Genomic DNA, 23,992 nt, shown 5'->3' with positions numbered 1-23,992 from the left:
CCACTCTCACACAACAGTTGTGCCAAGCTTTCTCTCTCTCTCCAGAATCAGCAACAGCTGAAGTGAGGTCAGAAGGACCCGAGTTCTAATCCTGACTCCACCACTTGTCTGCTTTGTCACCTTAGGCAAGTCATTTAACTCCTCTGTGCCTCAGTTACTTCATCTGTAAAATGGGGATGAAGACTGAGCCCTATGTGAGACATGGACTTTTAGACTGTGAGCCCACTCTTTTAGACTGTGAGCCCACTGTTGGGTAGGGACTGTCTCTATATGTTGCCAACTTGTACTTCCCAAGCGCTTAGTACAGTGCTCTGCACACAGTAAGTGCTCTATAAATACAATTGATTGATTGATTGATGGACTGTGTCCAACCTGATGACCTTGTATCTACTCCAGGGCTTTAGTACGGTGCCTGGCACATGGTAAGCGCTTAACAAATGCCACATTCAGCATTTACCCTGTCTACTTGTCAGTCTCCACCGGCATGGAGGTATTGGCTCAAAGTATGCATGACAGCACAACGAATGACATGGATTTATTAAGTATTTATTAGGGGGTAAATGTTAACTTAGATATAATGTTATGAGAATGAACCTAACCCTATACTTTGCCTGCAGCTCCCAATTCAATCGTTCACTCAGTCGTATTTATTGAGCGCTTACTGTGTGCAGAGCACTGTACTAAGCACTTGGGAAGTACAAGTCGGCAACATATAGAGACGGTCCTTACCCAACAACAGGCTCACAGTCTAGAAGGGGGAGACAGACAACAAAACAAAACATGTAGACGGGAGTCAAAATCGTCAGAACAAATAGAATTAAAGCTATATGCACGTCATTAACAAAATAAATAGACTAGTAAATATGTACAAGTAAAATAAATAGAGTAATAGATCTGTACAAATATATATATACAAGTGCTGTGGAGAGGGGAAGGAGGTAAGGTGGGGGAGGGGGAGTAGGGGGAGAGGAAGGAGGGGGCTCAGTCTGGGAAGGCCTCCTGGAGGAGGTGAGCTCTCCGTAGGGCTTTGAAGGGAGGAAGAGAGCTAGCTTGGCGGATGTGTGGAGGGAAGGCATTCCAGGCCAGGGAGAGGACGTGGGCTGGGGGTTGACGGATTTTATCCCCATTTTACAAATGAGGAAACTGAGGCCCAGAGGTGTTACATAGGTTGCATAGGAGACCAGTGGCAGAGAAGGGACTTGAACTAATAAACCAGGATTTCTCAATGTCCAGGCCCCGGGATGATTCCATTAGGGCACTCTGCACGCCATGGATAGGTAGTATTACTTTTGTCTACTTGAAGAAATAGTAATGATTTAACTTCAGCGCCAACTTAAACTTGAGAAACATTGTAGCCTAGTGGAAAGAGCACGGGTCTTGGAGTCAGAGGACTTGGGTTCTAATCCCGTCACCACCACTTGTTTGCTCTGTGGCCTTGGGCAAGTCCCTTCACTTCTCTGTGCCTCAGTTATCTCATCTATAAAATGGAGATAAAGACTGTGGATGCCTATATGGGACAGGGACTGTGTCCAACCTGATTAGGTTGTATCTACCCCAGTGGTGGAATAGTGCTTGACACATAATAAGTGCTTAACAAATACCATAAAAAAATCTTCCCCCATTTGGATTTATTGATGACAGATACATGCTGTGTTCCAACAAGATCCCAGAAAGGTCTGAACAAAAGCAATATTAATATTTTGCATTTTAGCGTGGTGTTCTTTCTTTCATAATCCAGTTAACTAGTTGCCATAAAATGTATTTAGGATTGCCAGTATGCCAAAGAATAAATTCCTTGGAGAAAGAATTTCTGTGGTAGAGTTATCTAACTTCTCCCACCTGGTTATCATTTATGTATTAAGACTCTGTGGCTTCTTTTCCAGAAATCAGTCCATTACAGATTTCTTCAAACCAGTTCCAAAGCAAGGTATGATTTTTGCCTAAGTAATTCCTACTGAAAAAATGATTCAAGAAGAGTCCTTTCAAATTATGAAAGAACCTCTGATGTTGCTTTACGATTATTGATTTCAGTGTTCAAAGGCCAAGTGACAGTGAACTGCATGTGTTCAGCATTAAGTTCTAAAGCACTGAAAACAAGGGTGCACTGACTGCCCCAGATTTAATAGTTCTGTGGTGTCAGATGCCGGGGTTTTGTGAAATGAGGAGGAATGTGGAGGTGGTTAACCCTTCCTTCTCCATATCTCCATGTTTTTGGTCGTGGCTTCAAAGGGAAGGTGCTTTCTTGTGGGATTTTAATCATTTAGCCACAGTTCTACATAGCTACAACTCTACCTATGTACTATCTTCATGACGTTCCTTTCTAAATTCTAAGCAGAATCAACCTGGTGAAGGATTTGGGAGTCCATAATAAAAATAATGGTATTTGATAATAATAATCATAATGGTTTTTGTTAAGCGCTTACTATGTGCGAGGCACTGTACTAAGCCCTGGGGTAGATACAAGCACTAAGTGCTTATTATGTGTCAAGCACTGTTCTAAGCACTGGGGTAAATATAAGATAATCAGTTTGGACACAGTCCCTGCCCCACATGGGGCTCACAGTCTAAGTAGGAGGGAATAGGATTTAATCCCTATTTTAAAGATGAGGAAACTGAGGCACAGAGAAGTTCAGTGACGTATTTGTCACACAACAGACAAGTGGCAGAGCCGGGATGAGAAGCCAGGTCCCCTTACTCCCAGGTGCACGCTCTTTCCAGTCATGCAGAGATAAAATAGGCAAAATTCTCTCGGGTGACACATTATTTAGCTTGAGGCAAGAATTTGGGTAAGCTTTTGCAACACCCTAACATCTTCACCCCAAAATGTGTTCTATTCCCTGCTTTATTTCAGATGTGTGCTGCTTTAAAAAATGTCCCCAAAGATCTAAAGTTAAGTGGTTCCTCCTGGCCTCTGCTTTATATGGAACGACCATCAGGCGTGGACACTCAGTCCATGTGTGTGCTTATACACATGCGTGTGCACACACACACACACACACACACACACAGTGCACACTAAGGTGTTGGAAAACAAAAGGAATTTCTTCCACTTTATTTGGAGGTGTCAATTATAACCCGAGAATAAAGCTCTTAATCTTTTCAAAGCTATTGTCAGCTCCTTAACTGGCTGTTTTGGCTAACTGGCTGTTTTGGCTAGTTGGCTGACTGCTCACATTCCAAGTAGTTTTTTTAAACTGACAGGTTTTGCTGCCCGGAACACTAATTGTTCTCCACCATTACAGAAGAAACGAAACAGCAGGGAACCTGTTTTTGTAGGCACTAATCTCTCTCCCATTGGGGAGAAAAAGCCTCAGCAGGAATTCTCCCAGCCAGGGGCAGAGCCATTAATGTTTCAAAGTGAGATGTAGCAGCAAAATGGGGGAATGTATAGAAAAGTCTAGCTCCTAGTTTCTTAGAAACAAGGTTAAGAGGCGGCTTATACCGAGGTAAGCCTGTAATTGAAATCAGTTGTGTAACTAACTTTGTATCTCTTGGCTTTTTCAATTGGTTGTATAGATAGACTGGTGTTGGGTTCTACACAGGGAACTGAAGTGAAATATGGGGAAGCTGAGAGACCACTCACCAGCACTGAAAAGTTTGGAAAGAAAACCTCCACAGCCAAAAAAAAAAAATGGAGAAAGATACCTATTTCCTCACCAACCAAGAGTCCCATAATAGAGGCTTTTATGAAAGGCATTAAAGAGCAGGAAGATTGCGCCGATATATCTAAGGCTGATAGGCTCAGTGCAGCACTGAACACCAAATATCCGAAGGTGGTGGTTCGAAAACTCTTTATTTCCACTGGATCGTCATACCATTGTTTGACAGGAAAAGAAATTGAGGAACTTAAGAAGCAAGAAAAGGCCACAACTCAAGGGAGACCATCACATGGTCTTGAAAAAAATAGGGAGAAGATGTCCGAATGTATCGATCAAGACCAGACTAATGCAGGCACCAGAAAATGGATCTCAGCTCCGAGTGACATCTTAAAACATAATTGCAAAACAATTGCCAATGGGAGCAACTTGCCCATGTGCCAGCAAGCAGCAGAGTGTTCAAAGAGAGAGCAACATAGCCAAGAGGAAACAGGTTTTCAGTCCCAAAAACACAGTAGCCAGAAAGGGAAAATAAAGAAACAGAAGCAGACTAAAAACAAAACAACCAGCTCAGAAAAGACCTTCTCAGACACAAGGAACATTTCCAATCAGGTATGTGTGGGCAGGGGACATATCTACCAACTCTGCTATATCCTACTCTCCCAAGCGCTTAGTACAGAACTCTGCATACAGGAAGCCACTCAGTAAATCTGATGGATTGATTGACCGGACCAAGAGCAACTAAGATCGACATTGAAATAGTCCTAACTGTGTCTTCAAATGACAGAAATGGAAACAGGGATGAGGAGAACCCAGCAGTGAGAAAGCCATGTTCTTTGGTTCTCTCTGGCCACTCCTTTCTGAATCTTCTCCATCCCCTCTGCAGCTTCAGGGAAGGGCAAAATGGATGATAACTGGTCAGAAACTCATGATACACATTTGGAGTTTCTGACAAGTAACCAGTATCTGTGCTGCCTTATTATAATATAGTAAATAAGTTGATCTAAGAGCTTTATTTGTTGATGTTCTACCCCAAAATGTCTGCCTTAGAGAAGCCATTTTATTTTAGGGGCTCATTTCACCATCTCCTCGCACCTGCCTTTTACACAGCAGGTTGAGAGCAGTGAGATTGAATCCATGAGTGTTTGTGGCAGTTTCTCTGGCGTATTGTGCCCATGCTACTTTTCTGTCCCCTTTTTCAGTCACTATTAGTTAGTAGAACTGCCAGTTAATCTCTTCTCCCTTCTGTCTCCCTTTGGAGCTGCTAATGTGGGATAAACTAATGTTTTGAGCAGAGCAGCTGATAGTAGAGGGCATTCAAACCAGATCAACTCCAACTCTCCAGATAAAGATGTTCCAAATTTAGCTTTAGGAAATGTTCTCATTAAAGAAATTACTTAGATTGGGGAAAATGATCCTCCCTTCCCAGGAGAAGTTATAAATGTGTGGCAACTTCACGCATCTCTAAGCTGAAGGAGACTTGTAAATAATTAGAGCATTTTTGCATCTGGATTTGTTCCCTCCAGGGTACCTGTGAGACTGTTTACTGACCTATCTTGGGAAGGGTCTGCAGTAGCGATTCTTACTTCATGCACTGATTTTAGTAATGGTGGTGGTGGTAGTAGTAGGAGTAGCCCCCACTTATTTTGAGTACTCGACCTGGTGCGCTGCACTGTATTAGGCCCTGGGGCAGTACAGAATAAAGAAGTGACATGTTCCCGGCCCACATGAAGCTTACACTCAAAGGGGGGAAGAGAAGCATAAAAAATACAATTAGATGAAAGTGATGAGTAAACATGCCTGCTAAGGGAGGGAGCGAGCAGTTCGGAAATGGGCAAGGTGGCCGAAGGGATGATGTAGCCCAGAGTCCTGGGAAATTATTTGGGGAAGACTTGTTGGAAGAGATGGGCTTCGAAAGTGGGGAGAGCTGTCGGTCTGTCGGATGTGAAGGGGAAGGCGTGAGCAAGGGATCAGAGGGAGGGAGAGTTGAGAGCGCGGTACAGCTAGAAGGCCGGCTTGGGAGGAACAAAGCTGGTGAGTTGGGGAATAGTGGGTGAGTATGGGGTGGAGGGCCGGGGATGGGGGTCAGATGAAACTCTTTAGAAAGCTGTAAGTGGAAACCCGTGCCTGGACTTGTTAGGCTTTAAAGTGCCAATCTAAGGTTCCATCTTCCCAATCCATGTCTTCCACTCCTTTGGTTTAACTGAAGCGCAGACGTCCTAGTAATTTTTTTAATAGCAATTCCCAAGAAACAAATGCTAGTAAACATCGGTACATTTCCCAAACCTAGAATATTCATTCTTCGGTCATCATCATTATCATCAGCAACATTTATTGTGCCACCTAGTCTGTGCGGAGGGCGGTATTATGCTTGTGGGAACAGAAAGTCAGATTGCCCTGAACCAACCCAGAAAACCTTTATTAAATGCTTGTAATGAGTCACTCTCCCTCGAGTATATATGTGTATGTGTGTATATATAAATAAATATATGTGTATATATATGTGTGTGTGTGTATATATGTATATATGTTTGTACATATTTATTACTCTATTTGTAAATATTTATTCTATTTATTTTGTTTTGTTAATATGTTTTCTTTGGTTCTGTCTCCCCCTTCTAGACTGTGAGCCCACTGTTGGGTAGGGACCGTCTCTATATGTTGCCAACTTGTACTTCCCAAGTGCTTAGTACAGTGCTCTGCACACAGTAAGCGCTCAATAAATACGATTGATTGAATGAATGAATGAGTGCCTTGATTTTTATTCTATCTTATTTTTAAATAGGAAAATGGATCTCCCTCCAAGATAAGGTCACACTCTGCTTCGCCGGAAGCCGGCTCAGGTAAAACCAAAATGTTAACGAGAGTTATTCAAATGAAAGGGTACTTCTTAATAACTTTACGGTAATGTTTTGAGTCTGTTGTTTTGGGCATCTGTTAGTGAAGAATTGAGACTCTTTTCATTTTTTGTAGTTGGAAAATGCTTGAAAATGAACACTTGTAATAATGACACACATGCAATATCTTTGTCATTGGGGTTAGTGGGAGCCACCAGGGTGTATTCTTGATTATAGTAGCGGATTGGCCATCTGGGGTCATGCCTTCTTACATTAATAATAATTATGGTATTTAAGCTTCTGCTAGGTGCCAAGCACTTTTCTAAGGGCTGGGAACGATACAAAGTAATCAGGTTGGACACAGTCCCTGTCCCACATGGGGATCACTGTCTCAAATCCCATTTTATAGAAGAGGGAACTGAGGCCCAGAGACGTGAAGTGACTTGTCCAAGGTCACGCAGCAGACAAGTGGCGGAGTCGGGATTAGAACCCACGACGTCCTGACTGCCAGGCCCACGCCCTATCGACTGCGCCATGCTGCTTCTCGACTGGGATCCTCTTGTAAAATCCTTAAAATCCAGAAAATTGAGTGTCTGGGCTATGTGGCCGGTTGACTTCAGGGAGGAAGAAGGGTGATGTTAAGGAAAAAGACAAAATGTGAGGCAAGATTTAAGGAGTGGATTGAAAATGGAAATAAAGAGGAAAGCGGGCAGTAGAAAAGAGAAGTCGTTGGGAAGAAACAAACACTGAATGGACGAAATTCAAAGCAATAACAATTTCATAGATGATGCATTTTATTCTAAATGCTGTAGGAAAGGAGTGTTGACTTGCATTGTGCAAACTTGAAATGAAATCTTGGGCTACTGGTGAAGAACCAGTTCAGCCCTTGGTGTCAGGACAAAAGCTCTGTCTTTTAACTTTTGTAATTCCTTCGCTAGGATTTCTTCAACAATTTTATGTCTGGGCCCAACTGTGTGAAGTAGCACATTATTATTCTGACTAAAAGAAGCAGCCCTGACTCTGAACTGAAAAAAAAAAAAATACAGCATTACCTATGATTGACTCAGTTTCTCTTGTGTTAACATTTATCACGGGGGCATCATGCTTTAGTTCAACAGAAACGTTGAAAGCTTTGCATGGCTTTGTAACTCTTCATTGGCACTTGATATTCACCCCACCCTCAGTCCCACAGCATTTATATACATATCCATAATTTGCTTAATTTCTATCTCCCCATCTAGACGGTAAGATTTTGGGCAGAGAATATAGCCACAAACCCCGTTGCATTGTACTCACCCAAGTGTTTAGTTCAGGACTTTGCACATAGTAAGCACTCAATAAATACCATTGATTGATTGCTTGATTACAAAAGTGACAGAATTTTCACCATCCTAGTTCACCTTCCCACCATGCTTCTGTGCTGATTCAATAATGATGCCTCAAAAGCATTTAAAATAGCAAGAATGCCGGCCAGCCAATTCCTGGGAAAGAAAGAGCCCTGAGTTCTGCCCTAATGTGTCTTTTCAGTAAGTATTTCGGCTAGAACTTGAAGGCAGAATGAGTGAAAGGTCTTAGCTTGTCCCGGTTCATTGTGAAGTTGGGTCAGCAGAAGTGGTCCTGTACAAACTTACGTATGTACGACATTGGTCTCGGATCGAAGGACTAATCTCACAGTGCAAGTTTTCACCAAGTAGTAGTAATAGTGCAGAGCACTGTACCAAGCATTGGGAGAAAACCCACAGCTGGGAATGAAACCCGGACCATGTCCCTCATGTGGGTCACAAGGTAGCACTCTGCAAGTACACATCCCCCTGGATGGTTGGAGAACTGAGGGTTTTGACAGCAAAAGAGTTAATTATGGATTTGAAGGTTATGCAATGTGTAAATATTAATCTTTTCTTCTTAATCGAAACATCTTTATGTAGGTGAGTCATCTCAGTCTAAGCCACTTTCAAAATTAAATATTTCTCCTATGTCCTCAGAACGGTCGTCCGATAAACCTGCATTTGGTCAGGAAGACCAGCTCCTTGCAGCAACCTGCCCGAATTTGAAACTTTCAGCAGAGTGCTCTGAGCAGAAAGCCTTTCCTGGAAAACGAAAAAGGAACTCTGTGGACAGGGATCTAAAGAGCATAAGTAAATCTGTGAAACAAAAAGCATGTGAACCCTCTCTTAGACCACAGACTGGACATCAGAATGGAAAGTGGGCTCTTGTAGAGCACAAAGGCCCAGAGAGTCCCATGGCCTTGGAGGAGGGTGTTCTCCCCTTCAGAAAAGACTCTCAGGATGACCACTTGGATAGAGAAGATAACTTCTCTGCAGACTTATCACCGCTTCCCAGAAATGATGATCAGATCCACGTTGGAAATTCCAAAAAAGATCAGTTGGAATCCGACTTGCTCTGCCCTTGTCAGCAGTCCACTGAAGCTCGACAAGACTCTGGATCTGAAGTAACTGATGGCCTTGAGGAAGCTCCAACTTGCCCAAGCTCTGTGAATTTAAAAGAGATCAAACGCCCTCCTTCTCCCTGTGACTCGAACTCTACGTGCTCTCCGGTATCAGACAGTCAAAGTTATGTTGCCTCACCCTCTAAGAAAGATAGAGAGTGTGCGTTATCCAAAGGAAGGAGTGATTTGTATTTTCCAGATTTTTCCCAAACAGCAAAATGGAGTCCAGAGGAATACAAACAAAGGCCTTGCAGTGCTGGCACTGATCCCTCTTCTGAGGACACGTCTCGAGAATCTTTATCTTCACACAGTAGTAGGCAGGCAAAGAGATCATCAGTGCCTTGTGTGGAAAATTCGTCGTGCAGTAGCCCAAGCATTTCAGGGCCTTCAAAGGTAGGGAATTTGGAAAAATCTAGTGGAAACAGAGATGCACTGAGTAGAAAACTAAAGAGCAGTTTTGATAGTGAGGATGAAAATGTTATTTGCAACCTGGACAGCAATGAGGAAGAAGAAGTTTTGGAACCCGCAAATGAAATCTTGTCTTTGAAAGCCAATCCACCTCCTGCAGACCGAGAAGAAGCTCCTGTCCTTTCCCAAGAGGTCAAAACTCCATCACTGACAGTAAGTCGTTCACTAAAAATGACTTTTATTGTTTTAAAGGTTAAAAAAAACCAGACTGTTTAATGGTTGGCTTTGTTGAGGTCTCAAAGAGCAAAGATAAGCCAGTGGTTTGATCGTGGAAGTTACCTGTGTGTTTTGATTCATCGACTTTAACGCTAATATACAGTAGAGTATAGAGGTAGGACTAATTGGAGCAGTTTGCCCTGAACCGTGCTCTGAGGTTGGGGGTATCTGCATCTCCAGCAAGCAGGACTGGACAGCTGCCTCAGTGGGCGGTGACAAGGAGAAGAAGGAGGGAGTAGCACGCTTGAGCCCAGATCCTCCACACTTTCATCCCCTCCATGCTTTTGAATTGCCTGGGTGGGGGCAGCACTCCTGGGTCCTCTTGGTCCCACCAGCGGGACCCCCACTAGATTGTGGGGCCCAGGCCAGGCTAGAGAGGGGAGGAGGCAATAGGGTGTCTTTTTGAGTCCCGTTGCTGCCCAACCGGTTGTAAAGGGAAGGGGAGGACACTAGGAGGCTTGTTGCCTTGGGTCCCACCCCTCACCCTGCCCATACTGGGGTCAGCCCCTGGGCTGGGGCAGAGGTAGCTGCCAAATTCCTTCTCATAAAATTCTACCCTAAGGCATTGGGAGCTGAAAATGGCACAAGTCCGCAGCCCCTGGGTGGTAGGTCTTGTGCTGAAGTGGTGAAACAAGTTGGGGGAAAGAAGTGGTGAAACAAGTTGTTCCCCCAAGCTGAGTTGGGGGAAACAATGGACTGAACTGGTTTATTGGCCAGGTTGCTCCCCCTTGCCTCTGCGTGGTGATGATTAGTGGAGCAAGCCCTCGTATTCTGGGAAGTGCCCCCACCAGCTGCATCCTATCAGTTCTGTTTCAAAGGATCAGTGGAAAGTCTTGAAAAATAGACTGTATTGGGGGAGGGGATAGGGGTAGTCAGTCTCTTGAATTTACAAAAAAATTGCAGACACCATATCTCTCTAGTCCTCTTTTGTAATATCAGTCAATCAATCGTATTTATTGAGCGCTTACTGTGTGCAGAGCACTGTACTAAGCACTTGGAAAGTACAAATTGGCAACATATAGAGACAGTCCCCACCCAACAGTGGGCTCACAGTCTAGAAGGGGGAGACAGAGAACAAAACCAAACATATTAACAAAATAAAATAAATAGAATAGATATGTACAAGTAAAATAAATAGAGTAATAAATATGTACAAACATATATACATATATACAGATGCTGTGGGGAAGGGAAGGAGGTAAGACGGGGGGATGGAGAGAAGGTTAAACTACCATGCGGAGTGAACCGATGTCAAATTCCTAAAAATTGGGTGAGAGAAGAAACGTGGGTGTTCAGTGTATTTCAAGGATTTTCCAAAATTCTCTTCTCGTTCTAGTCAAGCTTCCCTATCATGACTTATGAGAACAGTTTAGAGCGGCTACTGAAGGAGAAGGAAGAATTGCAAAGGTTAGCATGATGTTTTCTCTGGTTTGGATATAATACTGTTAAAACGTGGCTGTTACGAGGCTGAGCTAAAGGCGGGTGCAGACTTCAAGTACAGGCTTCTCACACTGACCTGTCATTATCCTTTTCCTTTGACCTGTCATCTGAGCAGAGAGTCTTTGTGGCTCCAAGAGTGTGGTATTATTGTTATTATTATTATTTCTATTTGTTAAATGCTTGCATGTGCCAACAGCTGTTCTGAGCGCTGGGGTAGATACAAGTTAATCAGGTTGGACACAGTCCTTGTCTCTTCTCTGAAAATGAGAACAGCTGCAGTGAGGTTGTCATTAATAGGACCTTTCTAGGCCACTGTCTCATTCCTAAACTCCATCTTCTAGCTCTAAGTTTGTATATTAAAGAATCTTCTCCGGGTGCTGGAGTGTGTTTTTGCCTGTGGATCATAAATAATTAAAATAGTAATAGTGTTTATCAGTAGCAAAGATTTTATTAAGCGCTTACTGTGTGTATAGCACTGTATTTAAGCACTGGGAGAAAATACACAGGTGAGAAAATTCACATGGTCCTTGTCCCTTGGAGGGATTGGAGAAAGACCTAACAAGAGTGATGAAACATTAAAACATAAAGCAAATAGATGAAATAAGCTCGGAGTCTCAGCCGTGATGGCGGAGGGCAAGACCCCCTACAAGCGCGCAAGTGTGCAAAGCACTGTACTAAGCATTGAGGGGAAAATACACAAGTCAGACACTGTCCCTGATCCTCAAGAGGCTCACAATCTCAAAATTAGAGTGGGTGGGGTGGAGGGAATTGGTGACCGATGCATAAGGAAAGTTGCAAAAGTAACGTAAGTGACACCATTACTGTGTCAGACCAATGGCCTGTCTCCAGGATGTGATGATTCTCCAACTTCTCATCCATCCCACTGGACTGTAAGTTCCTTGAGGGCAGGGATAGTGTCTATCAACTCTGTTGTATTGTAGTCTCACAAGTGTTTTCTAGTGTTCTGCCCACAGTAAGCGCTCAATAAATACCATCGATTGATAGTTTCCGTAACATTCCCTTTAATAACCCGTTAGGGAATTTTGAGCCATGAATTTCTCCACATTTTGGCATACACTCAAGACCCGAAAGGCCCCACTTTTCCCCTCTCCCAGAAGTCAAGCTTGACCCTGCAGGACCTCACTAAAGAAAAAGGAGTGTGGAGGCAGTGCGGGCTCACACTCCTCCTCTCTTTAAACTCAGGCCAAACTGTGAAGTCTCCGGCCCTGCGGGGCTCTAGTAGAAAGCAGACACAAAGTGCAGTTAGGACTGTATCTTTTTTAAGGCTGAGAGGTAAGGTCAAGAGTCGTTCATCTGACAGGTTAATAAAGCAATGGGGTGAATTTTCCAGACCCCTTGTAAGCAACTCTTTAGGGTGGTAATGAGGCAATTTTGTATCTACTAAAATCCTTGGCAACCTGAAAAAATCACAAATTCATTTCAATCTATCTTATGAAAATGGATTTAGCCACAGCTGTGCCCTTCTCAAGGTAATGTTTCAAAATAGCTCTCAGCGTGCCTCCGTGGTTCAAAGTGAAATTGGAGGACCCAAAACAGATGAAATACTAGAACCTTTAAATGGGAAGTACTGGAGGAACTTGGTTGAAAGGAATTTGGAACTCTTAGAAAACTTGGGTGGTTTTTAATATTCTAAGAAGGGGAAAAAAAGCTTGACTCTCCTTTCCCGTATAATAATTTATTTTAAAGCCCTGCCATCCACACAGAACCTATTGGAAAAACACAGTTGGATGCAGGGAAAATTAGATTTGAAGACAGAATCTATCCATTGCATTTGTGTTTGCAGATTTTCCCCACCCTGCTTGTCCCTGAGCAGGTTTATTGAGTCCTGTAAGTCTGACTCTTTTTGAGTGTGACCATAATCATAAAAGGGCCTTTTTCTTGCTGGATAAGGAATAGTCTGTGGTACTGCTCCCATAACTCTTTCAGGTTAGATGACCTGGAGAAGCAGCTTGAAGAAGATATTAGACAAGAATGTGAGGTAAAATCCATAATTAAGACTGAAGAGGAAGAAAGTGCCGACGAAGATGGTGATCTCTCAGATGAGCACAGGTAGAAAACGTTTATTAACAATATATTCAATTTAAAACCTTCTAATTTTCCTGATGCAAGTAATCAACTCTGTGACTAATTGGCAGCAGTTTATAGGTGAGAACTGCAAAATATTTGTGCACTCCTCACCCCCTCCCAAATCACTTGGGACCTGAGGGTGAACTGTCAGTCCAGGACAGACGGTTTGGTCATCTTCTGGAAGCAGGGCCTCCAGAAGCTGCCTTTTCACATCACCAACAAGAGACAGTTCCTCTGAACAGGTCACAAAAGGAGGGAGGAGCCAATACTGCTTACTTAAACAGGAATTTCTTCTGAAAAAGAGTCCCTTCCCCTTTTGCCCCTACCCCCAAACACACACACTCGCCATCATCACAAGAAAGAGGATAGACAAGAAAGTCCTCCCTATCGTGCGGGACTCTTTGAAGTAAAGGGAGGAATTTGGGAGGCATTTGGGATGTCTTTGGCTAGTAAAGATATGAGCCACCGCTGCAAAGGTGGGCAGCTCCCAGATTACGCTGGGTCGGAACCCTCTGGTGTTCTAATGAAAAGACCCATATCGAGTCTCGATCCTGGTGTGTGTTTCCTTTGGTCAAGGTTATCAAGTGGTGGTCCCTGTTACCCATGTGGGTCTGTGGCAACAATGGGAAGTGGAGCTAGCCAGAACCTGGACTGCCTTACAGCTGTTCCAGGAAGTCCAGAAACCTGTGAGGACATTGGCTCCGATCTTCCTCTTGGAGTCAGCCTTCCTGAATTAAGTGAGGGCCACCTCTGTATATTTACTCCCCTGCCCCACTGATGATCATTTTTCTTGGAGCCACCCAGTACTTATGAGAGGGATTATTTTGGCTGGTAGATAATAATAGTGATGGGGTTCACAAAGCACTTACTCTGTGCTAAAGCATGGTGGAAGACACTGGGATTGATTCACGATAAATCAAATTTGACAGATTGTCTTTCCTTCGTGGGTCTCACAGTCCAAGGGGATAGAACAACAAGTGCTGTATTCCCTTTTTAGAGAGGAGGAAACTGAGGCACTGAGAAGATGACTTGACCAAGGTCACAAAGCAGGCAAGCAACTGAACTGGGACCCGAACCCAGGTCTTCTGATTCCCAGTCCTATACTCTTTTTCACTAGGCCTTTCTGCCGTTCCTGTCCTGAATTAATTTTGCACTGAGATACTTTGCATGATTATCTTAGTAATAGCATTTTGTTGCTGCTGATTTCAGGGAGTTCATAAAGAAGTTTTCCATCACTGTTGACGTCATACCTGATTACCATCCTGGCGAAGAAATATTCCACTTGCTGAACTCTGGAAAACTCTTCAGTCAGTATACTCTGGACTTAAGGAATTCAGGTTTTACCCCACAGAATGCCGTAGAAAATCTCATCTTTAGGTAAGCAGGAAAGAGATCTTTTGATCAGGAAATAAACTCTTCAATTTTGATAGCATAAAAAACTTTTTGAGGGGGGGAACCTCTGATAAGGTTTAGTCTCTTGTGGCAATGACTCATCAGTCAATCAATTTATTGAGCACGTGCTGTGTTTAAAGCGCTGTACTAAGTGCATGGGAGAGGTAATACAGTCCAAAAGAGTTGGTAGGCACTTTGCCTGCCCTCAAGGAGATGATAATCTAGCGGGAGAATTAAGAGAAAAGATACTTCAGATCCTTCAAATCCACCCTTTCCTCTTCATCCAAACTGCCACCACGTAGATCCAAGCACTTTCCAATCCTGCCTTGCCTAATGCATTAACCTCCTATCTCCCCTCCCTGCGTCCTGCCTCTCCCCACTCCAGCCCATACTTCATGTGCTGCCCGGATCATTTTTCTAAAAAATATTTCAGTCCACGTCTTGCCACTCCTCAAGAATCCCCAGTGGCTGTCCATCCACCTCCTCATCAAACAGGAACCCCTTACCAAAGGCTTGAGACCAGACGATCGTTTTGCTCGATCACTTTGCCCCCTCCTATCTCAAGTTGCTGATTTCCTATTTCAGCCCAGCCCGCACACTTCACTCCTCTGCCAACCTACTCACTATACCTTGATCTCATCTATCTCACCGCCAGTCTCACACCCACCCCCTGTCTCTGGCTTGGAACTCCCTCCCCCTCGTATCCAAGAGACCATCACTTTCCTACCTTCAAAGCCAGAGAAGCAACGTGGCTCAGTGGAAAGAGCCCGGACTTGGGAGCAGAGGTCATGGGTTCTAATCCCGGCTCCGCCACTTCTCAGCTCAGTGACTTTGGGCAAGTCACTTAACTTCTCTGGGCCTCAGTTCCCTCATCTGTAAAATGGGGATTAAGATTGTGAGCCCCACGTGGGACAAACCCTGATTACCCTTGTATTCCCCACCTCCCCAGCGCTTAGAACAGTGCTAGGCACATAGTTAGCGTTTAACAAATACCAACATTATTGTTATTATTAAAATCATATTTCTTCCAAGAGGCCTTTCCTGACTAAACCCTCATTTTCCCTACTCCCTTCATTGTCTTTGCACTTGGATTTCTACCCTCTATTCACCCCACTCAGCCCCACAGCACTTATGTCCATATATGTAATTTACTGTAATTTCTGTTTCCCCCTCTATCCCGTAAGCTCCTTGTGAGCAGGGAACATGTCTACCAACTCTGTTATATGGTACTCACCGAAGCATTTAGAACAGTGCTCTGCCTCCGGTCAGCATTCAGTAAATGTGATTGATTGATTCAGATCCACGTTTGGAGTTTCCTGCTTGTTGAACTTTTTCAGCGTTTAGAACAGTGCTGGGCACATAGTAAGCGCTTAACAAATACCATCATTATTATTACTATAGTGCAGCTCTGCTTAATGGGGAAAGTCCCCTGCCCCGTTTTCAGGGGGATAATTTTTGGGCTGCTTATTTCTTGCCTTAATTGCTAATGTTTACATTACCAGTGTAGGTCCCTGGCTTCCATTTTTTTTTTCATTTTTCTATTTTTTATTCACAGTTCTGGAAAAACCCAGCAAATTTTCTTAACAACCCAAGGCTTTCTCAGCAGTGCATGTCACTATAAGCAGTGCCCGGTACCTATTTTAAAGTGGTTGTTTCAGGTAAGCCAATCAGTGGTCTGTTGCTTTGCATCACCTGCTGATGTTTGCTGACTTTTGTTCTGAAGTCAGTAAAGAGGTGCTTGGAATGTCGAATGAGAGAACTTGTTAGGCCCACCAATGCAAGTTTGTGGCCAAGGCCAAAATATCACCAGGCAGAAGGAATCTGGGCAGAAGGAGGGGTGGGAGCCAGAATAAGAAGAGGGTGCTGGGCCCCGGGGTGGGAAAAGAAAGAGAAGGAGAAAGAAGAGGTGCAAGGGAAAAGGAGGAAGAAACCAGGGAAGCAGTAGATCCAGGGCCTGAAAACCTCGGATTCTGGAGTCTTCGCGGAGAGAGAAGAGTCACGGTGTCCCTGGAGACATCTAGCCGTGGATGTAGCAGGGACAGAGATGGTGTCAGAGGCAGGGATTGCTGTTGGAACAGGAGTAGGAAAGAGAAGGGAGCCATCAGCAGTTTTCCCCTTCCTCCTTGGCTGCCTTCCTGCTCCTTCCATTCACCCTGCAACTGCTACTTTTGGGTCCCCTCCCCCCTTCTTGCTCTGCCTCTCATTTGTCCTTCCTGCCACAAGAAGAAAAGTGGTGCTGCTATTAATGAATCAATGGTATTTATTGAGTGCTTACTATGAGCAGAGCACTGTACTAAGCGCTTGGAAGAGTTCAAGACGGAATTAGCAGACACTTTGCCTGCCCTCAGTGAGCTTACAGTCTAGAGGACGAATGTACAATCTCTTACTGCCACTGCCATGCCGTCCTCTTCATTGGAGGCTGATTTCAGAAGGACCCCAGAAAGGTTAGAGGGAGAGAGATGTGAAGCTTTACCTCTGTAGTCAGAGGTGTTGGATTCATAATCATCACATTTCCTGACCTCCTACAGGATGTGTGGTTTTGTAGTATAAGTACATACTATTTATAGCAGGGTTATTTGATAAGTAGCTTCCCACAAAACTATGCTAGTGTCTTTTTTTATAGTAACTGCAGGCAATTTTGAAAGTTTGGTTCATCCTTTTCTTTTTCCCATCTGAGAGATCATCTCAGCCCCTCCACCATGGCTCTCCTTCGCAGTAATAATAATAATAATAACATTTATTAAGTGCTGCTTTTTTATTTTAAAAAACTGCACATTAAGTGCTAGGGTAGATTCAAGGGCGGTGAGATTGGACACCATCCAATCCCGTTCCACACTGTGCTCACGGTCCGTCCGTCTTACCCCATTTCAGACAGTCCCAGGAAAGATAAGTGACTTGCCCAAGGTCACATAGTAAACCAGTGGTAGTGCTGGGTCGCACATCCATTTCTCCCAACTCCCAGTCCCGTGTGTCTTTCCTCTAGCCACACCGCCCGTCCACTAACTACGATATCTAAACTCCTCCTTGGGCCTAGCCACAGTTCATGGCGTGGGTGGTCTTGCCTGTATCCTCCCTTGCCCATATTAATCAATCAATTGTATTTATTGAGCGCTTACTGTGTGCAGAGCACTGTACTAAGCGCTTGGGAAGTACAAGTTGGCAACATATAGAGACAGTCCCTACCCAACAGTGGGCTCACAGTCTAATCTAGTAAGCTCACATATTAAGCTATTTGCTGGTTGTCCAAGTTGTGAGGATTGATGGGAAGAAATTGGAGTTTGTGGGAAATGCGCAGTAGAGCTTCTGCTGCTCAGGGGCACGATTAATAATAATAATAATTAAGTGCATAACAAGCAACATAATAATTATATTGCAGCTTGTTAACTGCTTACTCTGTGTGTTAACTGCTTACTGGTGTGTTGACACCAGTTAATCAGGTTGGACACAGTCCCTATCCCACATGAGGCTCAAGTCGGAGGAAGGAGGATTTAATCCCATTTTACAGAAGAAGTAACTGAGGCCCAGAGAAATGGAATGACCTGTCCAAGGTCACATAGCGGGAAAGTTGCAGAGCTGGGATTAGAATCCAGGTCCTACTTCCATAGGTAAATGCAGAGCTCCATGGGCACCGGTGGAACTTCATATCCCAACAGTGTGTGAGGACAATGTGTGTGTGTGTGTGTGTGTAACATCACACATGTGCAGTCCTGCCGTTCCCCCACCCAGAAGTCGGAGTTACCAGATGTGGGATTCAATGTGAGTTCCTTGGATTGGGCCCCAAAACTAAGCTGCAACATCTGGTCCAGCATCATATTTTTGTTTTTCCTCTTGTATTTTGCTCATTAGGGAACCACAAAGAGTTTTGGTTTATATGAGATTACATTCCGGGGTCTGTCTCCAGATCCATTATCTGATTTGTACGTCAAGATCTTCAGCTGTTTCAGTTGCTCTGTCAGTGTCAGTAAAAGCTGCAAAAATGTATTGGGCGTGGATTGTTGCGTATACTATCTAAGGGGCTTTTCTTTCTTTTTTTAATAACAGATGATGTCCGTTCATACAGACTTCATTGTTTCCATACAGATTTTAAATACATTGATGGAAATTACAATTAGAAATGGTAACTATCTAATTAAGATATGGTCATATTGATTTAAGGTGCTAAAGAACGGTAATGAGTGGAAGAAATCTGTAAGTTGTACGCGTGAATTTTGAAAGACTTCTTTCATATGAGCTCTTACTAAAAGAGTTAACCATGGCTTGGATTTGTTTGTTTAGCTGGAGTTGATTTAGTAATTGCATTGTTTAAACATTCTGAGTACAGTAGGTCAGGAAGGGATAAGGTTCACTGAGGGTTGGCTTTTTTATGGTATTTGTTAAGCACTTACTATGTGTCAGGCACTGTACTAAGTGCTAGGGTAGATACAAGTTAATGAAGTTGGACTCAGTTCCTGTCCCACATAGGTCTCTCACAGTCTTAATCCCCATTTTACAGATGAAGTAACTGAGGCACAGAGAAGTTAAGTGAGTTGCCCAAGGTAAAGTAGAGGAATAGTTTCCAAATTTGGTGAACAGCAGTGCTAACAAAAGAGGTTGACAGTTTTTGGCTGGCTCTTAAGAGTGGGAAGGATAAATTGCTTTCTGTCTCTGACAGTGGCAGCTGGATGCTGGAAGGAGCCATTTAATGACTGCGCTCCCTGACATCCTTCCAAATGTTTAGGGATGTTCCATATAACATCTCTAATGTTTTCCTCTACATGTTCAGTCAGTCAGTCATTCAGTGGGTTTATTGAGTGCTTACTCTCTAACCAACAGCAGAGTTGCTGGGCACTTTCCCTGCCCATGAGGAGCTTACATTTTAGAAGGGGCAAGAGGCAAGATTAGACTACACATTAAAAAAAAAAAAGTTCTTGGCTCAAACAACAGAGTTTTTGAAAGGATTTAGGCCAAACGTCAGTTGTGTTTCCTGGACAGAGCCTTCCCATTTTCTTCCCTCAAAAGAGAAAATAAAAAATATTCCAGTGTGTCAAGGGCCACTTCTCCGGGTGAGAAATCACCATATGCCAAAATGGCACCGGACGACTATGAAAAATAAAAAAGGCATCATCATCATCATCAATCGTATTTATTGAGCGCTTACTGTGTGCAGAGCACTGTACTAAGCGCTTGGGAAGTACAAATTGGCAACATACAGAGACAGTCCCTACCCAACAGTGAGCTCACAGTCTAAAAGGGGGAGACAGAGAACAAAACCAAACATACTAATAAAATAAATAGAATAGATATGTACAAGTAAAATAAAAACAGTATAAATACGAATACATTACGGCATTAGAGTACATTACGGATCTTTGCAACTCTTGCCATAATGTATTCAAATCTCTCTTGAACCTACATATACTTCCTGCCTGCATTACTTCCTCTGGTAACTAATTCCTTACATTTGCCACCTGATATGTGATCGTGTTTTTTCCTTTTTGTTTTATGTTGGGTTTTTTTTTAACCGACAACCTTTTAACTTCAGTGAGTAACCCTCATCCTAGCATTGTGCGATTCTCCCTGATGATCCAGTCTGCCCTTCTCCAGACTGACGAATCCTAACCCTTTCAGCCTGTCCTGAAGAAACTCCACCAGTTACCCCGATCACTGGGATATGATTATTAGGAACCAAAAAAAAAAAGCATTCTGGATACATTGTGTATTTGAGTAGCAGATTTTGTGATCTCTCTTTTGAGCATTGTAACAACTGTAGTCCTGCTGTGCTGTGGTCATCTTTTGGAGGGCATTTCTGAACTATGTAATAGCCGCTTCATCTATTCTGATCTCTTTTGTAAGTCATAAGTGCAGTAAAGATAGACGCCTTTTTTATTTTTCATAGTCGTCCAGTGCCATTTTGGCACATGGTGATTTCTCACCCGGAGAAGTGGCCCTTGACACACTGGAATATTTTTTTATTTTCTCTTTTGAGGGAAGAAAATGGGAAGGCTCTGTCCAGGAAACAGAACTGAAGTTTGGCCTAAATCCTTTCAAAAACTCTGTTGTTTGAGCCAAGAACTTTTTTTAAAAATCTGTAGTCTAATCTTGCCTTCTCTTTGATCATCTTTGCTGTGTCAGTAGCTGTTGAGGATGCATGAGGTAGAGATATACTGTAGTTGTTGCTGTAACCATTTTGCTTTTATATATGTATGGCGACTTAGAATATTGGGAGTTAAGAACTTAATTCAGAACGAGGTTTTGAATGAAGAAAAATAGCTAAGACTTGTTTTTCTTCCTGAACTAGACTCCACCAGTAGTCCATCATTTTGGCCTTGGATCCCATCACTGTCGGACATAGCTACAGTGTTTGTCAACATGGGAGTCGGTTTTAAATCCTTATTTCCGCTGCAGAATCTTCAGCCTGACTTTAGTGAAGATGACATTTTGTAAGTTTTCTTTCTAATGCCACTAACACCATACACCAACTTTAATGTCTAGAGTTTAGAGGGTGGGTGGGGGTGGTGGTAGGAATTCGTTTCCTGAAGTTGCTTTAGAAAAACAGTTAAGTGTATAAGGGCAGGAGTAGGTATGACAAATAGGACCTGAGGATCCCAAATCAAAGCAGGTGGAACTTTAAGTTTTATCATTCTGAGGTAAGAGTTAATTGGAAACTTCTCTTGGTTTTATGGTATAGAACTAGGCAGTCAGGGCTTTCCAGCAAGCGTAGAAGGGAATCAGTCATTCATGAGAAGCAGCGTGACTCAGTGGAAAGAACATGGGCTTGGGAGCCAGAGGTTGTGGGTTCAAATCCCGGCTCCACCACTTATCTGCTGTGTGACCTTGGGCAAGTCACTTCACTTCTTCTGTGCCTCAGTTACCTCATCTGCAAAATGGGGATTGGAATTGTGAGTCCCACGTGGGACAGGGACTGTGTCCAACCCAATTTGCTTGTATCCTCCCCAGTGCTTAGTACAGTGCCTCGCACATAGTAAATGCTTAATAAATACCGTAATAATTATTATTATTATTCAATTAAGTGCTTACTGTGTGCAGAGCACTGTACTTATCAAAAGCCTTGTTGACATGTCGCACTGTGGAGTTGGGTAGTCCTTGCATGACTGCCTCAAAGTTACACCAAGATGGTGACCAAATGCTTGAGAGGTTAAGCACCTAGAGGTTAGGGGGTTATGCCTTTGGGATCCTCAGTGATGCTCATATCCTCACTTTTAGCAATCATTTTAACCATTTGATCATCACCTTCTTGATGCTCTTGCAACGAGTTATTTAGTCTTAAGATCAAAAAACCTTTTTTTAAAAATGCTGTGTGTCTGTGTTTCATTTTGCTTTATTCACTCTTCCGTAGTTCTGAAATACAAATGACTTCAGAGAAAGAAAGCAGTGGAGATTCCAGTGCAGAGCCCATTTTTACATGTCTCCCCGAAAACAACATAGTTAACGTGGTTAAGGTGAGGAACTTGCCATTTTGAGAAAGTAAACTATGTATGTGTCTTTATACAGCCCATGCCTTAGGCTAGGTTCTTTCTTAATTCGTAAATCCTGTGATTGTAGTGACTGGTGAAAAGATTTCTCTAGCGAACTTAGATTGCAGAAAATCCATGGAAATTCTGTTTAGGGGACATTGTCCTACTGGAGCGGGTATGAGACGACTGGGAGTCAGTAGACCCGGGTTCGCCCAAGGTCACACAGCAAACTAGTGGTATAGCCGGGATTAGAACCCACAACCTTCTGACTCTCAGGCCTGTGTTCCATCCACTAGGCCATGCTGCTTCTCTAAGCCCTGTGTGGAAGAAGGAACTGTGGCAGACCTGATTATCTTACGTCCTCCCCAGCACCATACTTTGGCATATCATATATACTTGATAAATACCGTCATTATTTTTGTTAATTAAGGTAGTGATATTGACAGTGGATGTGCTCAGAGAGCCGCCTGAAATAACGAGGGTCAAGAATTTAAAAACTGCTGGTGAGCGCTCAGCTCTTCATTTGTACAGAATGTAGTGGTCTTGGTCTCCATGCTATTTCAGGGGTGTTATTCCATTTGAGATGTATTTTGGTGATTCATCACCCTTTCAAAACAGAGTACTCACTCCTGCAGAAACGTGTTCACCGGCAACAAAATTCAGTTTCAAAATCTGGACTGAAAGTGTTCTGGCATAGAAGACTGTCTTTGAACCCAGAAGTTGCTAATCTCCAGCCTTCCCACCAGAGGGTAGAGTATGCCAAGCCTTTCAGATGGGGCCTTGACCCTCTTTAATAATAATAATAATAATAATAATGATAATAATGATGGCATTTGTTAAGCGCTTACTATGTGCAAAGCACTGTTTTAAGCGCTGGGGAGGCTACAAGGTGATCAGATTGTCCCACGTGGGGCTCGCAGTCTTCATCCCCATTTTACAGATGAGGTAACTGAGTCACAGAGAAGTGAAGCGACTTGCCCGAAGTCACACAGCTGACAGTTGGCGGAGCCGGGATTGGAATCCATGACTTCTGACTCCCAAGCTCAGGCTCTTTCCATTGAGCCATGCTGCTGTCATTGACTCCTGCTTATGTGTCAGCAGTTGTGATCCATGGAACCGCTTCTGACTTGGAATGGCTGCTCTGGAAATCTTCCCCAAAAAGGCCAGGCTCCTCTCCCCTCCCCACTCTCAGGCTCTCCTGTCTGTCCCTGACTCTGGGACAGACAAAGGCCCATGGGACCTTAAATCAGGGGGCCGGATCTCTGGCGCTCTATCCTGGACTTGGAAAGAGCAGCAGCCCCGGCTCCTTCGTGGAAGCTGACAGCACCATCTTCCCTGGGTTTTCCTGAAGTAGGTTTTGATTGTCCACCTTTAAAGTGCAAGGGAACGTTGTGCCAGGAAAGTGGCAATCTGTCAAAGGGTTATGAGGGGTTTGGTTGAGCAGGAATATTCAGGCTTACATTCCTGGAAACTGCACCCAAAGTCAAGTAAGAACCCATTTTCTTATAGAAAGGGTGCTAGAAATGAGGGATTGCTTCTTGAACTAGAGTCAGAGATGCTATTTTTATCAAAGTGACCCAGAACGGTGTACTTGATGAGTAATATAGATTGCTCAATATTAATGTATTTATGTTGAGTTGGGTAGGTTTCACAGTAGGAGAGCCAACTTTTATTGTATCAGCCCCTCCCTGATAACTGCGTGGCAGTCAGATGTCATCCCCCTCCCCAACTCCTCCAAGTGCTCTCTTTAAACTTCCTTCCATCCCCTCCTCCTGCAGCTTGTAATATTATTTCCTCATTTCCCTGCAGTGCCCATCTGCACCCCCCCCAAACCAATTGTAGCCCTAGAGATAGTGCCATAAAGGAGGCTAGTGTGACAAAGTCAAAACTGATGCGTTGTAAATCCTGGCTCCACCATATATGTCTGCTGTGAGACCTTGGGCAAGTCACTTAACGTCTCTGGGCCTCAGTTGCCTCATCTGTAAAATGGGGGTTATGAATGTGAGCCCTAAGGGGAACGGGGACTGTGTCCAACCTGATTAACTTGTATCTACC

At 43.6% G+C, this 23,992-nt stretch overlaps 1 protein-coding gene across 1 annotated transcript in view; it reads left to right on the top strand.

The window, feature by feature from the left end:
• The window catches only part of SLF2 (SMC5-SMC6 complex localization factor 2), a 47,728-nt gene that overhangs the window by 5,532 nt on the left and 18,204 nt on the right, over positions 1-23,992 (top strand). Inside the window, exons 2-12 of the mRNA XM_038757752.1 lie at positions 1,884-1,927; positions 3,517-4,208; positions 6,382-6,439; positions 8,416-9,500; positions 10,900-10,970; positions 12,951-13,073; positions 14,301-14,468; positions 16,039-16,141; positions 18,525-18,600; positions 20,761-20,902; positions 21,820-21,922. Coding sequence (XP_038613680.1) covers positions 1,884-1,927; positions 3,517-4,208; positions 6,382-6,439; positions 8,416-9,500; positions 10,900-10,970; positions 12,951-13,073; positions 14,301-14,468; positions 16,039-16,141; positions 18,525-18,600; positions 20,761-20,902; positions 21,820-21,922 — 2,665 coding nt within the window. The remainder of the gene's footprint in view (positions 1-1,883; positions 1,928-3,516; positions 4,209-6,381; positions 6,440-8,415; positions 9,501-10,899; positions 10,971-12,950; positions 13,074-14,300; positions 14,469-16,038; positions 16,142-18,524; positions 18,601-20,760; positions 20,903-21,819; positions 21,923-23,992) is intronic.

This window comes from Tachyglossus aculeatus, chromosome 16, assembly GCF_015852505.1.
Source record: "Tachyglossus aculeatus isolate mTacAcu1 chromosome 16, mTacAcu1.pri, whole genome shotgun sequence".
Taxonomy (NCBI): domain Eukaryota; kingdom Metazoa; phylum Chordata; class Mammalia; order Monotremata; family Tachyglossidae; genus Tachyglossus; species Tachyglossus aculeatus.
The sequence above is the reverse complement of the archived record's forward strand: the minus strand, read 5'-3'. Positions and strand labels throughout refer to the sequence as shown.